Source organism: Ailuropoda melanoleuca, chromosome 6 (genome assembly GCF_002007445.2).
Source record: "Ailuropoda melanoleuca isolate Jingjing chromosome 6, ASM200744v2, whole genome shotgun sequence".
NCBI lineage: Eukaryota > Metazoa > Chordata > Mammalia > Carnivora > Ursidae > Ailuropoda > Ailuropoda melanoleuca.
In genome coordinates, this window is record NC_048223.1 from 75,201,188 (window position 1) to 75,223,131 (window position 21,944).

General features: G+C 49.0%; 1 protein-coding gene across 1 annotated transcript in view; it reads left to right on the plus strand.

Moving 5' to 3' along the window:
• The window catches only part of CDH23 (cadherin related 23), a 392,002-nt gene that overhangs the window by 24,544 nt on the left and 345,514 nt on the right, over positions 1 to 21,944 (plus strand). The window contains 1 exon segment of the mRNA XM_034663592.1: positions 20,665 to 20,736. Coding sequence (XP_034519483.1) covers positions 20,670 to 20,736 — 67 coding nt within the window. The 5' untranslated portion in view covers positions 20,665 to 20,669.

Here is a 21,944-nt window from a genome sequence, read left to right on the forward strand (position 1 = left end):
CTCTGTCCACCTGGCGGGAGCCAGCTTCTTCACTGAGCTCTTAGTGGGGGGTCCAAAGCTCCTACCCCCCGGGCCCCACTGGGTCCCCCTTTCTCCCTTCGGGAGCTGTGATATTAATAAGCATAAAAACAATCGAACAGCATCTCACACAATTACATGGGGATGAAGTGGCTGTCACAGGCAATTTGGGAAAGATTTATCACTTAACTACAGAGAGAACTATCAGGTTGCTGCTACAGAGAGCACACCCCGCCCTCCCTGTTCCCTGAGGCAGGGATGCCCCTCCCATGGGTACCCCCTACCCGAGAGTGCCTCCTCCTGCCGGCTGGTGGGGTGGGGCTTGGGCCTCCCCTGCACCGCAGCCTTCTGCAGTTCGAACTAGAAGGGACCACACGTGTGGATTCATTCAGCCGTATAGTCGTCGGGTGTGGCCTGTGCACCTACTGTGTGCTGGCTTGGGGCGGGCCGGGAGGCGTTCCCAGCGCAGCCAGTGAAGCCGGCAGGTAAACATGGGCTCCCGCTGCCCCATGCCAAGCGCTTGAAAGCAGCATGGGTCACTTGTTAGGGATCCTAGGCAGGGATGGAGGGACCACTTCCCTGGGCCGGGGGTTGCCAGGGGCTGAAGGGAGGTGATGTTCGAGCCTCTTCCTGACAGGTGAGTCCCTGTCATGGCCACGGGGGACGAAGGACCTCTGCCCAAGCAAAGGCATGACGTGTGATGTCCTCAGTGGCATTTTGCAGATAAGGACACTGAGACTACCCGATGCCTTGTCCAGGGTCACCCAGCAATTTATGACTGCTCAGCGTCTAAGAACTCGCATTTGTGCCGAAGGACTCAGAGCAGAGGCTGAGTGCCGAAGGGGTGTCCGTGAGATACTGGGGAATGTCATGGAAGGCGTTCTGGGGAGAGTGAGGGTGGACGGGGAGGGAACCAGTCTGGCTGAAATCACAGTGGTAGAGAGAGGGAGATGGCGGGATGGGGGGAGAATGGGCTCCCCGGTCACTGAGGAGGCATGGGGACGAAGAGCCTGGGAAGGGCCTTTGCCTGGGTGTGGCCGGCCTGGGCTTGTCAGCCTGTGTGGGAGAGGCCACAGCAGGAAGTGGGCCCCTGCATGCGCTTTCTCTCACCTACCCCCCAACCCCAGCGCCCTAGGCTAAGGAGGCAGCTCGCTGTTCAGCTGGTAGGCCCGGACTCTGCCGCCGATCCCCTGTTCCGCCCCCAGCATCAGCTTGATCCTCCCAGTGCTGTTTCCTCATCTATGAAATGGGCGTAACACCTGCTTGTCCCAGTTCGCAGCACCTACGGAAAGCCTTTCCAGAGTTCAAGTCACCAGAGCTGTTCTCCTGGCAGCTGCCTGGAGTCCGGGGCTTATGCCTCAGGACACAGAATGGAAACTTCCGGGTGAAGGCTGTCCAGTATTCTGGACTCCTTTGGGGCAGGTTTTGGGGTGCAGGCGGGTGAGAGTGGCATAAGCAAAAGGAGAGAAGAGTAGGGACTCAGCATAGATGTGAACCCCCCCATCTGTCTGGTGGTGTCTTGGCCTCCCTCTCACCCCTCAGCCTTGGGGGTACCAGGGAATTAACCGGTGGAGATCAAACAGGCAGCCACCAGGAGTGGCCTTGGTCCTATCCACAGTTCCCTTGACTACCGGCATGGCTCCCGAGTAAATGGTCTTGACGTATTTTTTTTTTGGAAGGGGACGAGTAGGGTGGACAGCATTAGAGAGGCAGAGAACAGCGGAGGTGGGAACGCCAGTAAACCCAAATGCACCTTGCCCTGTACAGAAGGGGGGCCACGACTTTCCGAAGGCCGTGCAGCAGGTGAATGGCGAAGACAGGCTCATGCCCTGGGGTCTCTGTTTCCATCTCTGGTTCTTGGCCTGAAGGTCTGAAGAGAAGGAAGGCAGCCTCTGCGGCGCTCGGTTTCCTTAGGAAAGTGCTCCGCCTGGCCCAGGACGGGCTCACCGTGAAGAATGGGCTTCAAGGTGCGGCTGCCAGGCTCGTTCGGGGTGGGGCGCAGGGCGGAGGGAGGTGAGCAGAGGGCTGAACGGGACAGGCTAACTCGCTTAATTCCCATAAGCTTCAGTTTCTATACTAGCTTTATTTATTGACTTCTGAATTTACTTTAAAATTTTGAAACATCTTTATTGAGCTAGAATTCACATAAAATACAACTTACCCATGTAAAGCGTACAATGCAATGGTTATTAGTATATTCATGGCAGAGTGCAACGGCAGGCGGGGTCTATTTTGGAACATTTTCATCCTCACAGAAAGACACCCCATACCCTATCAACCCTTTATTCTTCGGTCCCCCCCCAATCCTAAGCATCGTCTAATTTACATTTGTCTGTAGATTTTCCTTTTCTGGACATTTCATATAAAGGGACTCACATGTGGTCTTTTGTGACCGGCTTCTTGGACTTTGCACGTTTTTAAGGTTTATCTGTGTTGTAGCACGTGTCAGGATTTCATTTTCATGCCTGAGTAACATCCCGTTGCATGGACGTACTGTGATTTGTTTATTCGTTTGTCCATTGAGGGACATTTGGGCTGTGTCCCCTCATGCTGTTATGCATAACACTGCGTGAACATTCACGGGCAAGTTTCCGTGTGGACGTAGGTCTTCATTTCTCTTAGGTATGTACCTAGAAGTGCCGGGTCACATGCTAACTCTGTGTCGTCGTTTGAGGGAGAGCCAGATCGTTTTAAAGTGGCCGCAACACTGTATATTCCCATCAGCAATGCAGGAAGGTTCGGTTTCTCCACATCCCCTCCAACACTGTCCTCATCTGTCTGATTATAGCAACACTTGTGAGTGCGAAGGAATATCTCACTGTGGTTTTGATTTGCGTTTGCCTCACGGCTAATGATGTGTGGAGCGTCTTTTCATGTGCTCCTTGGCTGTTTGCACATTTTCCTGTTCAGATCCTTTGCTCATTTTCTAGTTGTCTCTTTCGATTGCACCGTAAAAGTTTCTTTTATGTTCTAGGTAAGTCCCTTATTAGATGTATGATTTGCAAATATTCTCTCCCATTCCATGGGTTGTCTTTTCACTTTCTTGATAGTGTCCTTTGCAGCAAAAAAAAAAATTATTTTGATGAAGTCCAGCTGAATCTATTTTTTCTTCTGTTGCTTGTGTTTTCGGTGTCCTGAGAAACCATTGACTAATCCGAGGTCATGAAGATTTACATCTGTTTTTCTTCGAAGAGTTCTTTTAAGTTTTAGCTCTTCCATTAAGGTCTTTGATCTATTTTGAGTTAACTTTTGTATATGGAGTGAGGAAAGGTCCAACTTTATTCTTCTGCCTGTGGCTATCCAGTTGTCCCAGTACCGTTTGTTAAAATAAGACTGATTTTCCCCAGTTGAGTGGTCTGTGTCCTTGTTGAAAATCAGTTGACCATAGACACGTGGTTTGGTTTCCGAACTCTCAGTTCTGTTCCATTGATCTATGTATCTATCTGTATGCCAGGACCTTACTATCTGGGTTACTAGTTTGTTTATAAATGGCATGTTTGCTACTTTGTTTAAATGTTATCTGTTGGGGTGCCTGGGTGGCACAGCGGTTGGGCGTCTGCCTTCAGCTCAGGGCGTGATCCCGGCATTATGGGATCGAGCCCCACATCAGGCTCTTCCGCTGTGAGCCTGCTTCTTCCCTCTCCCGCTCCCCCTGCTTGTGTTCCCTCTCTCGCTGGCTGTCTCTATCTCTGTCAAATAAATAAATAAAATCTCAAAAAAAAAATGTTATCTGTTACTCAATGCACACAGCTTGGAAAATACAGAACACCAAGGATAACAAAATCACCCGTAATCTCTGTGTTTGGAGATATGATAAAGATATCAGTATGTTGCTATATGTTTTCTGTATAGATATATACATATATAATTTATGTTTTTTTCTAACACGGGAACACACTATGCACAGTCTTGTAGCTTGTGTTTTCTGTTAACAATTTGTCATGAACATTTTCCTTGTCAATAAATACTCTCTGAAAATAATTTTCCATGGCTGCCTCACAGCACGCCATGAATGGCAAGATTTCATTCTTTTTGATGGCTGAGTAATATTCCATTGTGTGTATACGCTGTATCTTTATCCATTCATCTATCAGTGGACGTTAGGCTGCTTCCTTTCATGTCTTGACTATTGTAAATAATGCTGCAATAAACATAGGGGTGCATATGTCTTTTTGAATTAGTGTTTTCATTTTCTTCAAGTAAATACCCAGAAGTGGAATTACTGGATCGTATGGTGTTTCTATTTTTAATTTCTTGAGGAAACTCCATACTGTTTTCCATAGTGGCTGTACCAAGTTACATTTCCACTGTGTGTAAGAATTCCCTTTTCTCTGGGGCACCTGGGTGGTTCAGTTGGTTAAATGTCTGCCTTCGGCTCAGGTCATGATCTCTGAGTCCTGGGCTCAAGCCCCACATCAAACTTCCTGCTCAGCCTGTCTCTTTTCTCTTTCTTTCTCCCTCTGTGCTCTCTCTTTCTCTCAAATAAATAAATAAAATCTTAAAAAAAAAAAAAGAATTTCCTTTTCTCTACATCCTCACCAGTACTTGTTATTTCTAGTCTTTTTGATACTAGCCATTCTGACAGCTGTTAGGGGTATCTCATTGTGGTTTTGATTTGCATTTCCCTGATGATCAGTGACGTTGAGCGTCTATTTGTCTGTTAGCCATGTATGCCTTCTTTGGGAAAATGTCTATTCAAGTCCTCTGCCCATTTTTAATCAGATTATTTGTTTTTCCAATGTTGAGTTGTGTGAGTTCTTTACGTATTTTGGATATAATCCCCTTATTGGATCTTCTCCCATTCAGTAGTTTGCCTTTTTGTTTTGTTGATGGTTTCCTTCCTGTGCAAAAGTTTTTAAGCTTGATATAGCCCCAATTGTTTATTTTTGCTTTTGTTTCCCTTGCCTTAGGAGACCTATCTAGAAAAATATTGATAAGGCTGATGTTCGAGTTTACTGCCTGTGTTTTCTTTTAGGAGTTTTATGGCTTTCGGTCTTACATTTAGGTCTTTAATCTATTTTGAGTTGATTTTGTTTATGGTGTAAGAAAGTGGTCCAGTTTCAGGGCAACTGGGTGGCTCAGTTGGTTAAGCGTCTGCCTTCGGCTCAGGAAATGATCTCCAAGCCCTGGGATTGAGCTCCATGTCGGGCTCCCAGCTCAGCAGGGAGTCTGCTTCTCCCTCTCCTGCCTCTCCCCTTGCTTGTGCACTCTCTCTCTCTCAAATGAATAAATAAAATCATAAAAAAAGAAAGTGGTCCAGTTTCATTTTTTGGCATGTGACTGTTTTCCCAGAACCATTTGTTGAAGAGCCTCTGTTTTTTTTCCCCATTGTATATTGTTACCTCCTTTGTCATAAATTAACTGACCATATAGCTGTGGTTTTTTTCCTGGGCTCTGCATTCTGTTCCATTGGTATATGTGTCTGCTTTTGTGCAGTGCCACACTGTTTTGTTTCCTTTGTAGTACAGTTTGACATCTGATCCCTCCAGTTTTGTTGTTCTTTCTCAGTATTGCTTTAGCAGTTTGGGGTCTTTTGTGGTTCCATATAAATTTCAGGATTCTTTGTTCTGTGAAAAATACTACTGATACTTTGATAAGGATTACATCGAATCTGTAGATTGCTTTGGGTAGTATGGACATTTCAACAACATTAATTCTTCTAATATTTGACCATTGTATATCTTTCCATTTATTTGTGTTGTCGTTAATGTCTTTCATCAGTTTCTTTCACCTCTTGGTTAAATTTATTCCCAGATATTTTATTGTTTTTGATGTAGTTGTGGATGGGATTGTTTTCTTAATTTCTCTTTCTGCTAGTATATAGAAATGCAACAGATTTCTGTATATCGATCTTGTATCCCACCACTTTCCTAACTTCATTTATTAGTTCTAATAGTTTTTTTGGCAGAGTCTTTAGGGTTTTCTTTATATAGTGTCATGTCATCTGCAAATAGTGATAGTTTTACTTCTTCCTCACCAATTTGGATGCCTTTTATTTCTTTTTCTTCTTTGATGCTATGGCTAGGACTTCCAGTACTATGTTGAATAAATGTGAAGAGAATGACATCCTTGTATTGTCCCTGATCTTAGAGCAATAGCTTGCAGCTTTTTACCATTGGGCATGATGTTTGCTGTGGGCTTGTCATGTATAGCCTTTATTATTTTGAGGTATGTTCCCTCTACACCCACTGTGTTGTGAGTTTTTATTATGAATGGATGTTGAATCTTGTCAGATGCTTTTTCTGAATCTATTGAAACAATCATATGACTTTTATCCTTCATCTTGTTAATGTGCTGAATCACATTGATTGTTTTGTGGGTATTGAACTACCCTTGCATCCCTGGAATAAATCCCACTTGATCAGGGTGAATGATCCTTTAAAGTATTGTTGAATTTGATTTGCTAATACTTTGATGAGGATTTTTGCAAGTGTGTTCATCAGGGCTATTAGTCTGTAACTTTCTTTTCTTTTTCTTTTCTTTTCTTTTTTCTTTTCTTTTCTTTCCTCTTTCTTTCTTTCTTTCTTTCTTTCTTTCTTTCTTTCTTTCTTTCTTTCTTTCTTTCTCTTTCCTTTCTTTCTCTTTCCTTTCTTTCTTCTCCCCTCCCCTCCCCTCCCCTCCCCTCCCCTCTCCTCTCCTCTCCTTTCCTTTCCTTGTCTTTGCCTAGTTTGGTATCAGGGTGATGCTGGCCTTGCAGAATAAATTTCAGAGTGTTCCTTTTGCTTCCATTTTTTGAAATAGTTTAAGAAGGATAGGTATGAGCTCTTCTTTAAATGTTTGGTAAATTCACCTGTGAAGCCATCTGGTCCTGGACATTTGTTTGTTGAGAGCTTTTTGATTACTGATTCAACTTCATTACTAGAAATCAGTCTATTCAGATTTTTTATTTCTTTCTGATTCAGTCATGGAAGATTATATGTTTCTAGGAATTTATCTATTTCTTCTAGGTTGTCTAATTTGTTGGCATATAATTTTTCGTAGTAGTCTGTTATACTCCTTTGGCCTTCCTTTGGTGTCAGTTAACTTCTCTCTCATTTCTAACATAATTTATTTGAGTCCTCTCTCTTTTTTTTCTCCATGAGTCTGGCTAAAGGTTATCTTTTCAAAGAACCAGCTCTTAGTTTCATTAGTCTTTCTATGTTTTTTTTAATTTTAATTTTATTTTTTTAAAGATTTTATTTATTTATTTGACAGAGATAGAGACAGCCAGCGGGAGAGGAAACACAAGCATGGGGAGTGGGAGAGGAAGAAGCAGGCTCATAGCAGAAGAGCCTGATGTGGCTTGATCCCATAATGCCGGGATCACACCCTGAGCCGAAGGCAGACGCTTAACCGCTGTGCCACCCAGGTGCTCCCTATGTTTTTTTTTTTTTTAATCTCTATTTCATTTGTTTCCATTCTGAATTTAATGGGTTTTTTTTCCTTCTACTAACTTTGGACTTTGTTTGGTCTCCTTTTTCTAGTTTCTTTATGTGTAAAGTTAGATAATTGAGATTTTTCTTGTGTCTTGAGGTTGGCCTGTACTGCTATAAACTTCCCTCTCAGAACTGCTTTTGCTGTGTCCCATAGATCTGAGGACATTGTGGTTCCACTTTCATTTGTGTCAAAGTATTTTCTGAATTCCTCTTTGACTTCTTTATTGACCCATTGGTTTTTTAGTAGCATGTGTTTGAACCTCCATGTGTTTGTGTTCTTTTCTTTTTTTTTTTTTTTTGTAATTGATTCTACTTTCATAGCACTGTGGTCAGAAAAGATGCTTGATATGATGTCAGTCTTATCAAATGTATTGAGACTTATTTTGTGGCCTAACATGATATATCTTGGAGAACATTCCACATGCACTTGAATATATATTCTGCTGTTTGGGGATGGAATGTTCTGCATGCATCTGTTAAGTCCCTCTGGACTAATGTGCCATCTGAGACCATTGTTTCCTTATTGATTTTCTGTCTGGATGATCTGACTATTGATGTAAGTGGGGTGTTAAATCCCCTGCTATTATTGTATTACTGTCACTTTCTCCCTTTTTATACACATTCTGTAGGCACTATAGTTTTTACGACCATCCTCCACATTTTATGGATATGATGTCATGTTTTGTGTTTTTTTTTTTTTTAAATTTTGGGTCTCCCTTAATTATTGTAGATGTAATTGGTTTTTATTACTTTTGTCTTTTAACCTTCCTACTAGTTTTATGAGTGATTCAAATGTATACCTTTAGTATATATTTGCTTTTGTCAGTGGACTTTTTTCTTCTCATAATCTTCTTACGTTTAATTACGGCCTTTTCTGCCTAAGGAAGTTCCTTTCACATGACTTGTAAGGCCGATATAGTGAATTTGGTGAGCTCCTTTAACTTCTGCTTGTCTGGGAAACTCTCTCTCTCCTTTAGTTCTGGATGTCAACCTTGCCAAGTAGAGTACAACAAAGTACAAAGAGTAATGTTTGTTGTAGGTTTTTCCTTCCAGCACTTTGAATATATCCTGCCACTCTCTTCTGGCCTGCAGAGTTTCTGCTGAAAAATTCTCTGATAGCCCAATGGGGTTTTACCTGTATATAATTATTTGCTTTTCTCTTGCTGCTTTTAAGATTCCCTCTATCTTTAATTTTTGTCATTTTAAATAATTACGTGTCTGGGTGTGGACCTCCTTGGGTTCATCTGGTATGGAATTCCCTGTGATTCTCGAACCTGGGTGTCTGTTTCCTTCCCCAGGTTAGGCAAGTTTTCCGCTATTATTTCTTCAGTTTTGTCCCATTCCCTCTCTTCTTCTTCTTCTGGGACCCCTATAATGCAATTGTTAGTATGCTTGATGTTGTCACAGAGGGTCTTAATCTATCCTCATTAAGAAAGGCTTTGTTGCTGTTGTTCAGCATGGCCACTCTTCACCACCTGTCTTCCAGATTGCTGATCTGTTCTTCTGTATTCTATAATCTGCTATTGATTCCCTCTAGTGTATTTTTCATTTGGGCTACTGTTTTCTTTAGCTTTGATTGGTTCTTTTCTGTATTCTCTATCCGTTTGTTGAACTTCTCACGGAGCTCTTCCACCCTTCTCTCAAGTGCAGTGAGCATCTTTTTTTTTTTTTTTTAAAGATTTTATTTATTTATGTGACAGAGAGACAGCCAGCGAGAGAGGGAACACAGCAGGGGGAGTGGGAGAGGAAGAAGCAGGCTCCCAGTGGAGGAGCCCGATGTGGGACTCGATCCCGGAACGCCGGGATCACGCCCTGAGCCAAAGGCAGACGCTTAACCGCTGTGCCACCCAGGCGCCCCCAGTGAGCATCTTTATGATCATGACTTTGAACAGTTTATCAGGTAGATTGCTTATCTCCATTTTATTTATTTCTTTTTCTGAGGTCTTATCTTGTTCTTTCATTTGGAACATATTTCCCTGTCTCCTCATTTTATCTGACTCCATGTGTTTGTTTCCATGCATTAGGTAGGCCAGCTACATAGCCTCGTGCTGAAAGTAGGGGCCTGATGTAGAAGTCTTGGGGGGCCCAGTAGCACAGCCTCCCCTGCTTTCTGCAACCAGGTGTCCCAGGGGTGTCCTCTCTGTGGACAGCACGCACCCTCCTGCTGTGCCTGGGCCTTGACTGCCATGGGCAGGCCTGACCCTTGGCTCGGCTGTCGGCAATGACTTGGTGCCTCTACTGTGGGTGCGTGGGGGGCAGGGCTGGCTGCCCGCGTGGTTGGTGGAGAGACCCTGCTATCACCGATTATGAGTTGCCCATTTTTACTGTTATAAACAGTGTTCTGTAACCATCCTCAAAACAGATCTCTGTGCCATAATTCTGGTGATTTCCTTTGGGAAAATTCCTGTTAGTGGAATTGCTAAGTCAAAAGGTATGAACGCTTCCAAGGCTATAGTTTTATTGTGCCAAAAGGCCTCCCACAAAGTTGTACCACTTATGCTAGAGGAGATTTCCACAAAAAATTGCTATGTGGAATAGTCTGAGTCAAAAGCAGAAGGATTCGCTGTTTTTGCCTTTTAGGGCCTCTTCCTGTTTTCATGTTCCAGTTTTTACATCAGAGGCTTGAGCAATGTGCACAGAGGTTGTCAAAGGGAGCCCACCCTGCCAGAACCTTCCTCCACCTTCTCCCCTTGGCTATCACCTGGCTACGCATCTGGGTCCCCCACCCACCTGTAACCTTAATGGTGTGGGGGAGACGACCAACCAGCACACTGCTCTGCAGCTATGAAATTATTGAGAGGTATGGAAGGCAAGAAGAGGGTAGAGTGAGAAAAAAAACAAGGACCAACTGTAACAGGTGGTTAGGGAAGGCCTCTGCCAGCAGGGGACAATTAGGGCAACATATGGCAAAATAGGGTGTGTGGCGTGTGGGGGAATTTTGCATGTGGCGGCTGGGCTGATTTGCCGCTGGTGGCCCCCATAAGTTTCTTCTGATTGGGCTGCCCCTGCTGTGATAGGTGTCGGCTCTACATATGGCTTATTAATTTTTTTTGAGTAGTAATATGAGAGGAATGGTGACCTTTTATTTTATTTATTTTATGTTACATATTTTTCCTGTGGCAGGATTTACAAAATGTAAATTTTACCATTTTAATCATTTTTAGCATTTTTTTCCGGCAGCAAAATATGTGTAACAGAATGTACCATTTTAGCCATTTTTAAGTGGTGTCAAGTACACTCACACTGTTGTGCAACCATCTCCACCATCCATCTCCAGAACTTTTCGTCACCCCGAACTGAGGCTCTGCACCTGTTGAACAATAACTCCTCCTTTCTCCCTCCCCACCCCCAGCCTCTGGTAACCACCATTCAACTTTCTGTCTCTGTGAATCTAGCTACGTCACATAAAAGGAACCATACAGTATTTGTCCTTTGGCCACTGGCGTATCTCTCTCAGCATAGCATCTTCAGGGTTTATCCATGTCGTAGCACATGTCACAATTTCATTTCTGAATAATATTCCATTGTATGTATAGACCACATTTTGTGTATCCGTTCAGCCATTGATGGACGTGTGGGTTGTTTCCACCTTTGGCTTTTGTGAATAATGCCGCAGTGAACATTGCTGTACACATATTTGTTCAAGTACCCGTTTTCGGTTCTTGCGCATATATGCCAGCAGTGGAATTTCTGGATCATATGGTAATTCTGTGCTTAATTTCTTGAAGAATCACCAGACTGTTTTTCCACAATGGCTGCAACATTTTATGTTCCCACGAGCAATACACAGGGTTCCAGTTTTTCTCCAACACTTATTTTATGTTTTCTTTTTTTTTAAATGATAGCCATCCCAGTGAGTGAGAAGTCGTCTCTCATTGTGATTTTTTATCTGCATTTCTCTAATGACTAGTGATGTTGAGCATTGTTTCATGTGCTCCTTGGCCATTTGGATATTTTCTTTGGAGAAATATGTATTTAAATCCTTTGCTTATTTTTGAATCAAATCTTTTGTTGTGCTGTTGAGTTTTAAGAGTTCTTTATTTACGGGCGCCTGGGTGGCACAGCGGTTAAGCGTATGCCTTCGGCTCAGGGCGTGATCCCGGCGTTCTGGGATCGAGCCCCACATCAGGCTCCTCCACTGGAAGCCTGCTTCTTCCTCTCCCACTCCCCCTGCTGGTGTTCCCTCTCTCGCTGGCTGTCTCTCTCTGTCAAATAAATAAATAAATAAATAAAATCTTAAAAAAAAAAAGAGGGTAACGAGGGAAAGTGCCACTTACTGGATATATGAAATCTATTTGTGAACTGAATTAAAAAGAAAAGAGTGTATCAATGGAGGTGAATTTACTGAGGTGGGAAAGGTGAGAATGGGAACCTATTTGGGGGAAAAAATCCGGGCACTGCTGAATATATTAAAAGCTGTTCAGATGTCCCCTCCTGCCCTTTCCCTCCCCCTCTGCTCTATTCCTTCCTGTCGCCTTGCTTGCTGGGACGGAAGGTGCTGCCTCTCGCCCTGCTGAGTGCACTCTCTGCTCCTGTGTGCCCTGGCTGGGGGACAAACCCAGGAGGAGATATTAAGTGGGCAAATGGCTCATGGGATAAAGTGGACTCTACTTGCAAGATGCTGAGGGTCTTCTGGGAGAAGAAGGCTGTGTACAGTCTCTCCCCCCACAGCTGGAATAGCTGCCTCCAAAAATGTACCAAAGACAAGGGGAGCTGAGGATCCAAGTTCTAGCAGGGATGCAGGATGACTTCATGAAAAAAGTAGTATGAGGGCTGTGCCTTGAAGGAGGGGCTGCATGTGCAAGATGGACCCAGGGGGTGCTGCAGGCAGAGAGAACAGCCTGGCCGAGGCACATAGGGACAGTACAGGGTGTGGTGACCGGCAGCGTCCCCACTGAGGGAGAGGGCGCAGAGCGGGGGGGAGAGGAGGAAGCCGACCTTGATCAACCCCGTCCTAACTCCCTGATGGGGCTGGGAGATCTGAGCATGAGGAGCCTCAGCTGACTTTTCTAGAACTTGAAAACATAGCGAGTGCCCAGTTTTGGTAACGGTATGGGGGAAACTGGCCCTTTTCTCAGAGCTGGGGGGAGTGCAACTTGGTGCCCCCTCTTTGGAGAGCAGTTTGTCAGCAGCTATAAAAACTTGAGAATTTCCTTCTTCATACCATGTATCTAGATACAGGAACAAGGATAGTCATTGCATCTTCATGTTGTCGAAGTGAAAAGTTAAAAACCACCTCAATGTCCATCAGCGGGGATTAAGTTTTTCCCCCACCCCTTATAGGATATCCCCAGCTGCTAAAAAGAGCAAGCCCTGTGTCTTCTGAAACAGAACAGTCTTCCGGATAGAGTGTCATGTGACAGAATGGAACAGGGTAGTGTGGACACTGCTTAGATTTTTTTTTAAGAAAGGGAGAGACCTGTGTGCTGTATCCTTGTATATACAGGTAGCACTTCAGGGACACTCCCTCCAGGGTGGCCTCCGGGAAGTTGTGGGCTTGGGTAGAGGGGAGGCTCACTTCCTGCTACACGCCCTTTTCTACAGTTATGGACCACGTCTGTGTATTACTTCCAAAGTGAAGAGACTAAAATATATTGCCTACTGAATAATTTTTTTAAAGTATAGGTCAAGGGGACTCAGAGATACTGGGTCTCAGTCCCGCCCCTCTCAGTCCTGCCTGGCTCCCTGCCCATCCCTGGGCCTCAGTCAGTGGGAACTCTGGGGAGGGATGGGGGGGGCATGAACAGAATGGCCCCAGGTGGTATTTTCCTTCCTTACAGGAAAAGTCCATCTTAGGGACCTTCTATCACAGCAGCCTCCCTGCCAGTGGCCTGGATAAGGTGGGCTCTGAAGCGTGGCCATCAGTAGCTGACAGTGGCTTGTCCATTAGTGACCCTAATGGTGTCGTCTGTAGGCGCCTCCTTGCACGCACGAACCCCTCCGTGTGTAGTGGTGGTGAATAATCCCCAAATTGTATTTGATTTCTGCTGTGTATTTCTGTATTTCTATTCAAAGTTGAGTGCATCTGATTTTATGGGAATTCATAACAGTTCAAACTAAATTGTGGCACCCTGCTGTGAAAATCTCTCGCTCGCTCCTGAGAAACTGAAAAGCTGCTCAGATGTCCCCTCCTGCCCTTTCCCTCCCCCTCTGCTCTGTTCCTTCCTGTCCCCTTGCTTGCTGGGTCGAAGGCGCTGCCTCTCGCCCTGCTGAGTGCACTCTCTGCTCCTGCGTCCCCTGGCTGGGCTGCAGGGAGAGGTGCAAGATGGTAACCGTGAGGACCCTGACCGGGGGTTAAGCCCAGAATGAGTGAGTGTGCTTTGCTCCGGCAGCAACAAGGAACATGCTTTCCGGTCTGTGTCCAAGACACCAGGCTGTGATGGGCTTTGTCTTGGGTTTGGTCCAGAGGCATCTGGTGACACCCCCTACCGATCAGGAGGAGCTTTGCGAAGACCCTGGCTTCCTCCAGCCTGGGGAAAGCCGTGGGGACACGAAGGAGGGGCCCTCCAAGTTTCAGCCAGGGGCATCTTGTGGGCGCATTTCCTGCAGGGCTTCCCTGAACCCAGTTTGTGTGTATGTGTGAGGGAGCATGTGAGTACCTTCAGGTATCTGTTTCTCTTTTAAATTGTTAGACCCTCCCATCCCCCAGGGAAAGGAGAGCCCACAGCACAGGGCTAAGCAGCAGACCAGGGCCTCATCTCCAAGGTCAGGTTTAGCCCGTTCTTGTGCTGGTGAGTGCCCATGGCTGGAGCACAGGGAAGTCCTCCCGAGGGCGGGTGTCATCGGAACGCCCCCATCCTGCCCCAGCCTGAAAAGGTAACAGGGCTGGGCTGGGAGGTAGGGGGTCTCTGAGCTGGGCTGGGCTGTGGGCTTCAGGGAGGCTCAGCAGAGCACAGGAAAGAACTTTCTCATCAGAGCTATCTCTGTTCATCGGCTGCGGCCCCTGTTTTGGTAGGGTGCATGTAAGCTAGGTTTCTGGCTGTAAAAATATTGAGTGTTATTATAGAAAATGTGGAGAAGGCAGTAAATGTGTAGAAGAATACGGGATCAGCCATAACCTCAGTACTCAGAGAACACTGTTTCCCCTAATAGTCCCGTGGGTGCCCACCCTGCCCTGCGCACACTCACACACGTACCCATCCACCTGGGAGCCTCTCTCCGCTTCCTGTGCGCGTCCTACAGTCACACCAGTTCCCGCTGGCTGTCGGGCTGCCCCGCGGGGCTGCACGGAACATCTCTGGGGCTTAGTGCGCGTGCGCGGCCATGACGGTTTCCTCAGCCAGAGTTCTGGAAGTGGAAGCACTGGGCCATGCACGAGGGTGGCTCTTCGTATAGTTTTCAGATATTGTTCGATTTGTAGCCAAGTTGCCTCAGCTTGAGGGTGTAGGACCTTGGATATCTTGGTGGTCCCTTGGGTAGCTCCAAGTATCTCTAGAGCCCCACCCCGGGGCCTGAGGCTTATTTGGGCGTGTCCTACTGCCTGTCCCCCATTGCTGCTTGGTTGTCAACAGCCCTCTCAAACTCACCATGCCCCAAACTGAACTTCTGCCCCTGACTCTTGGCCCATTCCACTTGCAGCCTTCTCCCAACTGGTTAATGGCAACTCTGTCCTTCCAGGGGCCTTGGCCAGACCCTTGGGCTCAGGTCCTCCTAGCATACCACATCTTCTCCAGCAGGAGAGCCACTCAGCTCTACCTTGACATATGCCCAGAATCTTCCAGATCCCACACCATCTGCTCCAGTCCCTGGACAGAGCCCTCAAATGTTTCTGGCCTCCATCACTATGGTAACCTCCACACTGGTTGGCCTGCTTCTGCCCCTACCTTCATCCCCAACACAGCAGCCAAATGCTCCAGTAAAACTTGACTCCTTCATGTTACTCTTGGCTGGCTGAAGACCATGACTCCCAGTTTACTCTTATCAGTGATGAGCCCACTGTGTCTGTAGCCTCGTCTCCTGCAGCACTCCCCACCACGTACCCAGTTACAACCACGCTGGCCGTGAGCACACTCTTGCCTCAGGGCTTTTGCACAGGCTGTGGCCTCTGCCTGGAAGACATTTCTCCCTGATAACCACATGGCTCACTCTCCTGCTTCCTCACTGTCTGTTCGTACAGCACCTTCAGCGATAGGCAGACCACCCTCACCCTGCTCCTTCCCTTTTTCCAAACACACTATAGAACTTGTCCACCTACGCGGTCCATGTTGGTCTCTTCTGGGAGTGGCAGCTCCCCCACGGCAAGGTCTTCGCCCTGTTCCCTTCTGTGTGCTGGCATCTAGCACAGTGCCTGGCACACACCAAGTAATGTCAGGGCAGACGTGCCGTGTGGCCAGACCTGGCCTAGAGGCCTCTCCCTGTGGCTCACCGGCTCTCGGGGGTACGTGAAGGCTTTGCTTTGACTGGGGAGGTGATTCCCATGTGGGGTGACTCCCTGGGTGCTGTAACTGTGCCACCTGCCAGAGTCTCTCCTGTGGCCCTCAGCCCAGGCCTGCCTGAGTAGCAGGTGTTTATGGATTGAGCATAGGAGAAGGTGGAGGCCAATGTGGGTAGCGTTGCTGCCCTGAGTATGGTGATTTTTGTAGTCTGCTCCCTCCAGGGGCAAAGGTATTAACTTCCTGGGGATGGTGCTGAAGGGAGCCATGGGGGGAGGAGGTGGGAGGCTTTGTCACCTCTGATGGTGTATACATTGTCTTGCTGGCACTGGTTCTAGGGCCAAGGCCTGTGAGATGCCGGTAGCCCAGAAAGGCAGACTAAACAGGAACGCACTCCCCAGCCCTCGTTGTTCCCCTTCTTCCTGGCCCATGCACTTGGCCCAGCCGCTGCTCCTGTACGCTATGGCTGTGAAGTAGGTTGCAGTTCTCACCCAGGCCCAGCTCACTGGTAGACGCAGAGTCCTGCCCAGGGCCTTCCTACCAGGCCCTTAACCTGGGCCTGCCTTGGGGCACGTGTCTGAGCTCAGTAAAGGTTGGGGCTGAGGCTGGGAGACCAACTTTTGATAGCCGTCAGAATGGCTATCAAATCCAGACTTAACTACTTACTAGCTGTGTGACCTTGGGCAAGTTATTCAAACTCTCTGAGCCCCAGCATGTAGAGCACATTGCAAACCACAGTGACTGGCACGTAACATGCGCTCAATGAATGTTAGCATTGCGAATCCTTGAAGTGTGTGCAGCCCCTGCCTCACCTCCTCTACGAGGTTCAGGACTTCTCTTTTGATGGCCCCGAGCAGCAATAGTCTCGATGGCTTATTTGACACCTAGCTCATACTTCCAGCCATTCTCATGGCGCTTTATCCTCCTCCAGGTCTGGGCACAGGGCTTTGCATGAAGGAGGATGTTGGGAATTGACAGCCTGAGGGCTGTGGGGCCTGGTTCCATGTCTTCTTGGTGGTGGGTATGTCTGAGAGATTTCCGGAAGTCTTCCTGCAAGAATGGGCTCTAAGCCAGGCACCTGAAGATTTGGGGTGTGGCCAGCCCAGACCCCACTTATACCTCTGGGGCATGTCTCTGGCACTTAACCCAGGCCTAGAGAGGAAGCCCAACACAAAAGGCTGTGTGTGTGTTTCCTGGCCCAGTGGGGACAGGTGAGGGTTGGTAGGAGCTCAGGCCCCAACCTGAGGGCGGTACAGCCTCACGTGATGGAGGAGGCCTGTGCAGCCGGTGCTGGCTGGGAGGGCTGTTGCAGGGGACAGGGCGAGGTCGGGCTCTCCTGGGGGATGCGGGCCTCCTTCGCAGCCCCAGTGTCAAGGGCATGTCTGCAGACCCTGCAGCCTGGGCTGGAGGCTGGGGCCCAGGGGCCTCTTCCCACTGCCATTAGCCTCTCTCTCTGGGCCTCGCTTTCCTTCCCATAGCCGAAGGGGAAGGAAGGAGGAAGAGCAAGAACTGGGAGCTCAGGGAAAACCCAGTAGCGGGATGGACCCTCCTTTGCCTGGCTGCTCGGCTGCACCCTTTGGAGCCTGTGTCCCCCCTCGCCCTACTGTCCAGGCTACGTTGCCCTAAGCTGAGGATGAAGAGTCAGCATGGAGCCAGCATCGCCCCTGCTCCGAACTGCTTTGGCTGCAGCCCCACAAGCCCTGCAGGGTTAGGACTGCGTTTGGCTGCCGTTGAGCCACAGAAGAGAGGCAGCGAGGCCGTGTGATTTCAGAAGACGGGCTGGGGACAGTGTGCCTGGCAGTGTCATAGCCTGAGCCAGTGTTGTGGAAATGAGATGCATTTTGTACGTGTGTGTTGCACACATGTGCGCACCTCTTTGCAGACATGCATCCTGTGTCTATTGTGTTGTGTATGGGACTCCTGAGGGAAGGGCCGTGCCTTCCCTTTCCTCCATTAGGAAATGGGGCGGGCGGTGTGTCGGGGCTGGGGGACGGCAGCAGGGCATGAGGGAGCCAGTTCCCGCCCTAGAGGCACCTCTCCGATCCTTCATTTCCTCCTCTGTAAAATGGGGACAATAATATCTACATTATAGAGACAGTTGGGGGGATGGAATAAAATAATACGTCTGAAAATCCCTGGCCTGTGGGCGTTGCCCCCGGTTAAGTGTTGGGTTTCTTCCTTCCTTCCTTCCACGGCAAACTTCCTGCAGCCCCCAGCACAGAATGGCTGCGCTCCCCACCTATTTGTGGGTGATGTTCTTGGCAGATGTTGTTTGATTCTTGTAACATCTGGTTTGGAAAGGCAGAGGGCTGGAGTTGTGTTTTTTTTTTAAAAACACTCATTCACCAGGAGATGTCAGGTTGTCACTTAATTGCTCTGTGCCTCGGTTTCTCCACTTGTAAATCAGGGATAATGCCAGCGATGCTGGCTAGCTTCTTTGCAGGATATGGTAGGCTAACGCAGGATAACAGATGGAAAGTGGTTTGAACATTTAGAAAAAGGCATCGTGCTCAACCTCACTAGTAGTTAGGGAAATGCAAATGAAAGCAGCAATGCCATACCATTTTTCATGCATACGATTGGCAGCCATTTAAAAGAGGGATCACTTCCAGGTGGGCACAGAGGCCCTCTCCGACGCTGCCGGAGGGAGTGGGAATTGCCACCCCCTTTCCAGAAGGTAATATGGCGATGTCTAATAAAGGTTTACATACACGCTCGGTGTTGTATTTAATCAACCCGGTAATGCCGCAGCTGGAGAGCCACGTTCAAGAGCAACGTAGGCCCCACACAATTACGTGCAGAGGGCGGGCCATCGTGCCGGTGCCTGTGGTGGTGGGACCCTGGGAACACCCAAATGCCCAACCGCAGGGGACGCTCGTGTCGCTCACACCACATCCACTCTCTCAACGATGATTTAGCTCCTAAAGAGAAGTGTCGATGGAGCAGTATTGACCTGGAGGGTCATCCGTGAAATATCATGATGTGAGAAAAGCTAGTTTCTTTTGTGCAGAGGCAGACTCCATTATTCTAAAGATAAATACAGCCGCTCCATACGTGTGTGTAATGTGAACGTGTCTGCCTGGGTGCGGAGGAGGGCCTGGTAGGATGCGTGCCTAGCCCAACCGGCCCGCTTGGGCCGTCAGACGCGTCCTGGTAGGCTCATGCAAATCGAATTATTTGCCAACATTTAAAAATTGAATTCATAGAAAAAGCCACATTGCCAGTTTTTCATTGAGAAAAATCAGAAGTTCTGGCCACACGGGGCCCACGTTCCCTCTGGGCTAGAACACATCGGTGGCTGCCACTTTTGGACAGAGTCTGTGGCTTCTAAGTGGCCATCACCCCCACCCACCTGGCGACCCCCTCATTTATATTCCCGGCCTGGCCCCTGTAGCAGATCGGTTGGTACCCCTGTGATGGGCTGTTAACATTCCAAAGCTCAAGGAGGTGGAAATATAGGCATATATGAGGGGGGGTCGTCTTTTATTATTTAAGTACTCCTTAGAATGTTCTATTCTTCAAATTGCTGTTGCATGCCTAGTAATCAGGACATTTAAGCACAGTGTTAGTAGGGGAACAAAAGGGCATCACGGGCCATCGCTGGTTGTGTGTGTCAGGAACCCCGGCCCCGTTATGTCATGGGTCACTCAGGGGTCCGGGCTGACAGAGGCCACTCCAGGTCTGGAAATGATGGGATCTGAACTTGTGGCTCTTTTGGAATCTCTTGCCCCTAGACCTTGCAGAGATGTGGAAGTCTTTCCAAAAACCCCTTCCCTTCAGTTCCCGTCACCTCCCTGTGTCTTTCCTGATCGCCCATCCACAAGGCAGGTGGTATGTCAACTTGGGTCCGGATTCTGACCCCGGCACCCATGAGCCAGGAGTCTCTGAGCAAATTGCTGAACTAGAGGATGACATGCAGGCCTTGGTTGGGGCCCGAGGGGACGCAGCGGTGTGTGGGCTGTGTCCCTGCACTAACAGGGCTGGCATTTTAGAGAGAGGCGGGGGTTCCCAGCTGAGACACGTGGGCCCCTCCTGGTGTTACTCCCAGTCTCTGGGAAGCCCATCACTGAGCTGCTACAAGGGTAAGAAGGAGCCAGAGGACCGTGGCTCTGCTGTAATGGGGCCGCTGCTGTGGAAGGAGGCGCAGCCACCATCCCCACACCCTTGGAGGTGGGATCTCGCCAGCTGAGCATCTGGGGGCTGGGCCCCAGATCTCTCTGGAGCTTCGCTCTGAGCCCCTGGAAATTTGGCTCAGCTTTCTGCAGACTTGCTGTGGAGCCCTGTGCGGTTATTTGCCCTCTCTGTGCCTCTTTGGACACCGTCGCCTGCTGCCTCCTTTCATACCCAAGGTTTTAAGAGAATATGGTGGATATAAAAAGTTGCAAAAGACATGCCCATGGGGCACTTAGGTTGGGGGATCCGGGCTGTTAGTCCTGCCAGGCCCTCTCTTAGACCCTTGACGTCCCGCTCAGCACCCATCCCCTATCCCTGTCCCCAGACTAAGCAAGCCCTGTCACTCCTGGGGCTGCCAAGGCAATAACCCTCTCCTCCCCCTGAGCCCAGAATGCCTCAGTCATGCGTTCTTGTGCTGGCTGCTTGCTCGTGGGCCTGTGCAGCCCACCCCATGAGGGCAGACGGCCCCATGCCCTTGCCGCCAGCACAACCCAGCCCTGGACGAGGATGAAACCACGTGATGGAGGCCCTCTCTTCTTTCCCACATGTGCTCTCCTCACCCCCTCAATGTGAGGTGATTCCCTTTCCTCTTCCCAGGCCAGTTCTCCCTGGAGCTGCAGGGGTGGGAAAGTATGGGAGGGACTCCAAGAGCTGGCTTGTCACCCTCTCCTTCCTTGTGTCCCCAGGAGCCATGGGGTGCCACGCTGCCACCAGCTGCCTCGTGGCCTGCCTGTTTGTGCTGATCTCTGGATGCTGGGGTAAGTCCGACCCTCTGCCCTTCCTGCCATACGGGATATGTGCTCTGGGACAGGGGTTGGGAGAGGGCGGCTCCGGGCCTGCAGACCTTGCCTTACTATGTGTGTGACCGCGCACACACTTCCCTCTCTGGGCCTCCATCGCTGCTGCGCTTCCAGGGCTGGAAGTACCAGCCTCTCCGTGAGGGAAGGGGAGGAGCCTTGGAAGGAAGTGAGCTCTAGAGGCAGGAGGCATCTGTGCCACAAACTGTCCCTGTGGGATACAGGGCCTGGCCATGGTCCTCTTCAGTTTCACAGCTGCCGTGTGAGCGCCTGCTGTGTGACACTGTGTGTGTCTGCGGTGCCCAGCTCTGGGGTGTGCGAGCAAGGAGGAGTCCAGAGCCTAGTGGGGGGAGGATTCACTACATGGAGTGCAGGTGAGCAGCGTGGTAATAAAGGATGGACACGGCCTAGAGAAGCCCATCAGGAGAAAAGACTCATTGGGACAGGAGGGACTCAGCCAGAGGGAAATCTTTCATCTGGGCTTTGAAGCCTGAGTAGGAGTTTTAGAGCAGGGGAGCAGGAGGAAGGGAATCCCGGAGGAGAGAGCAGCTTGAGCAAATGTGTGGCAGTGAGGAGCCCTTTCCGCTTGCAGGCAGGACCAGCCCTCCTTCCCCTGCCCTTGCAGCAGCCGGAGCGTGTCAGCTCCCGTCCCCCTGGAGGAGGCTGGGAAAGACCCGGGCATGTGCCTATCCCTTGGCTCCCGGCCAGCTGGTGGCAAGGAGCAAAGCAGCTCTGGGCTGCGCTGAAGGAACAAGGCCAGGACCGCAGCTGGCAGTGTCTCCTGGGGCCAGGGTGTCCGCAGGGAAGAGCTGTGGGCACGGCGTGCCTGGTGACAGGGGCAAACACATTCCTGAGTGAGGCCAGCTCCTTCGACAACTCCAGGGAGCCAGGGAGTCTCTTGAGGAAGCCAGCCTCACGCTGGCTGCCTGAGAGTCCCTTGAAGGTCCCCTCTCCTGGCCCCTGAGTTTGGAAGGATCTCTGTGGGAGTGCTTCTGTGATGGGGAGCTCACTCCCTTCGAGGCAGCCCGGGATTACAACGGAGCCTCACTGACTCTCGGGGCAAAGCTGGAGGGGCTCTTAGACCCTCTCTCAGCTCCTGGCCAACTTGGCAGGGAAAGGACACCTAGAGAAGCAGCTGGCCCAAGGTCATGCAAAGCGGGGCGTGGCCG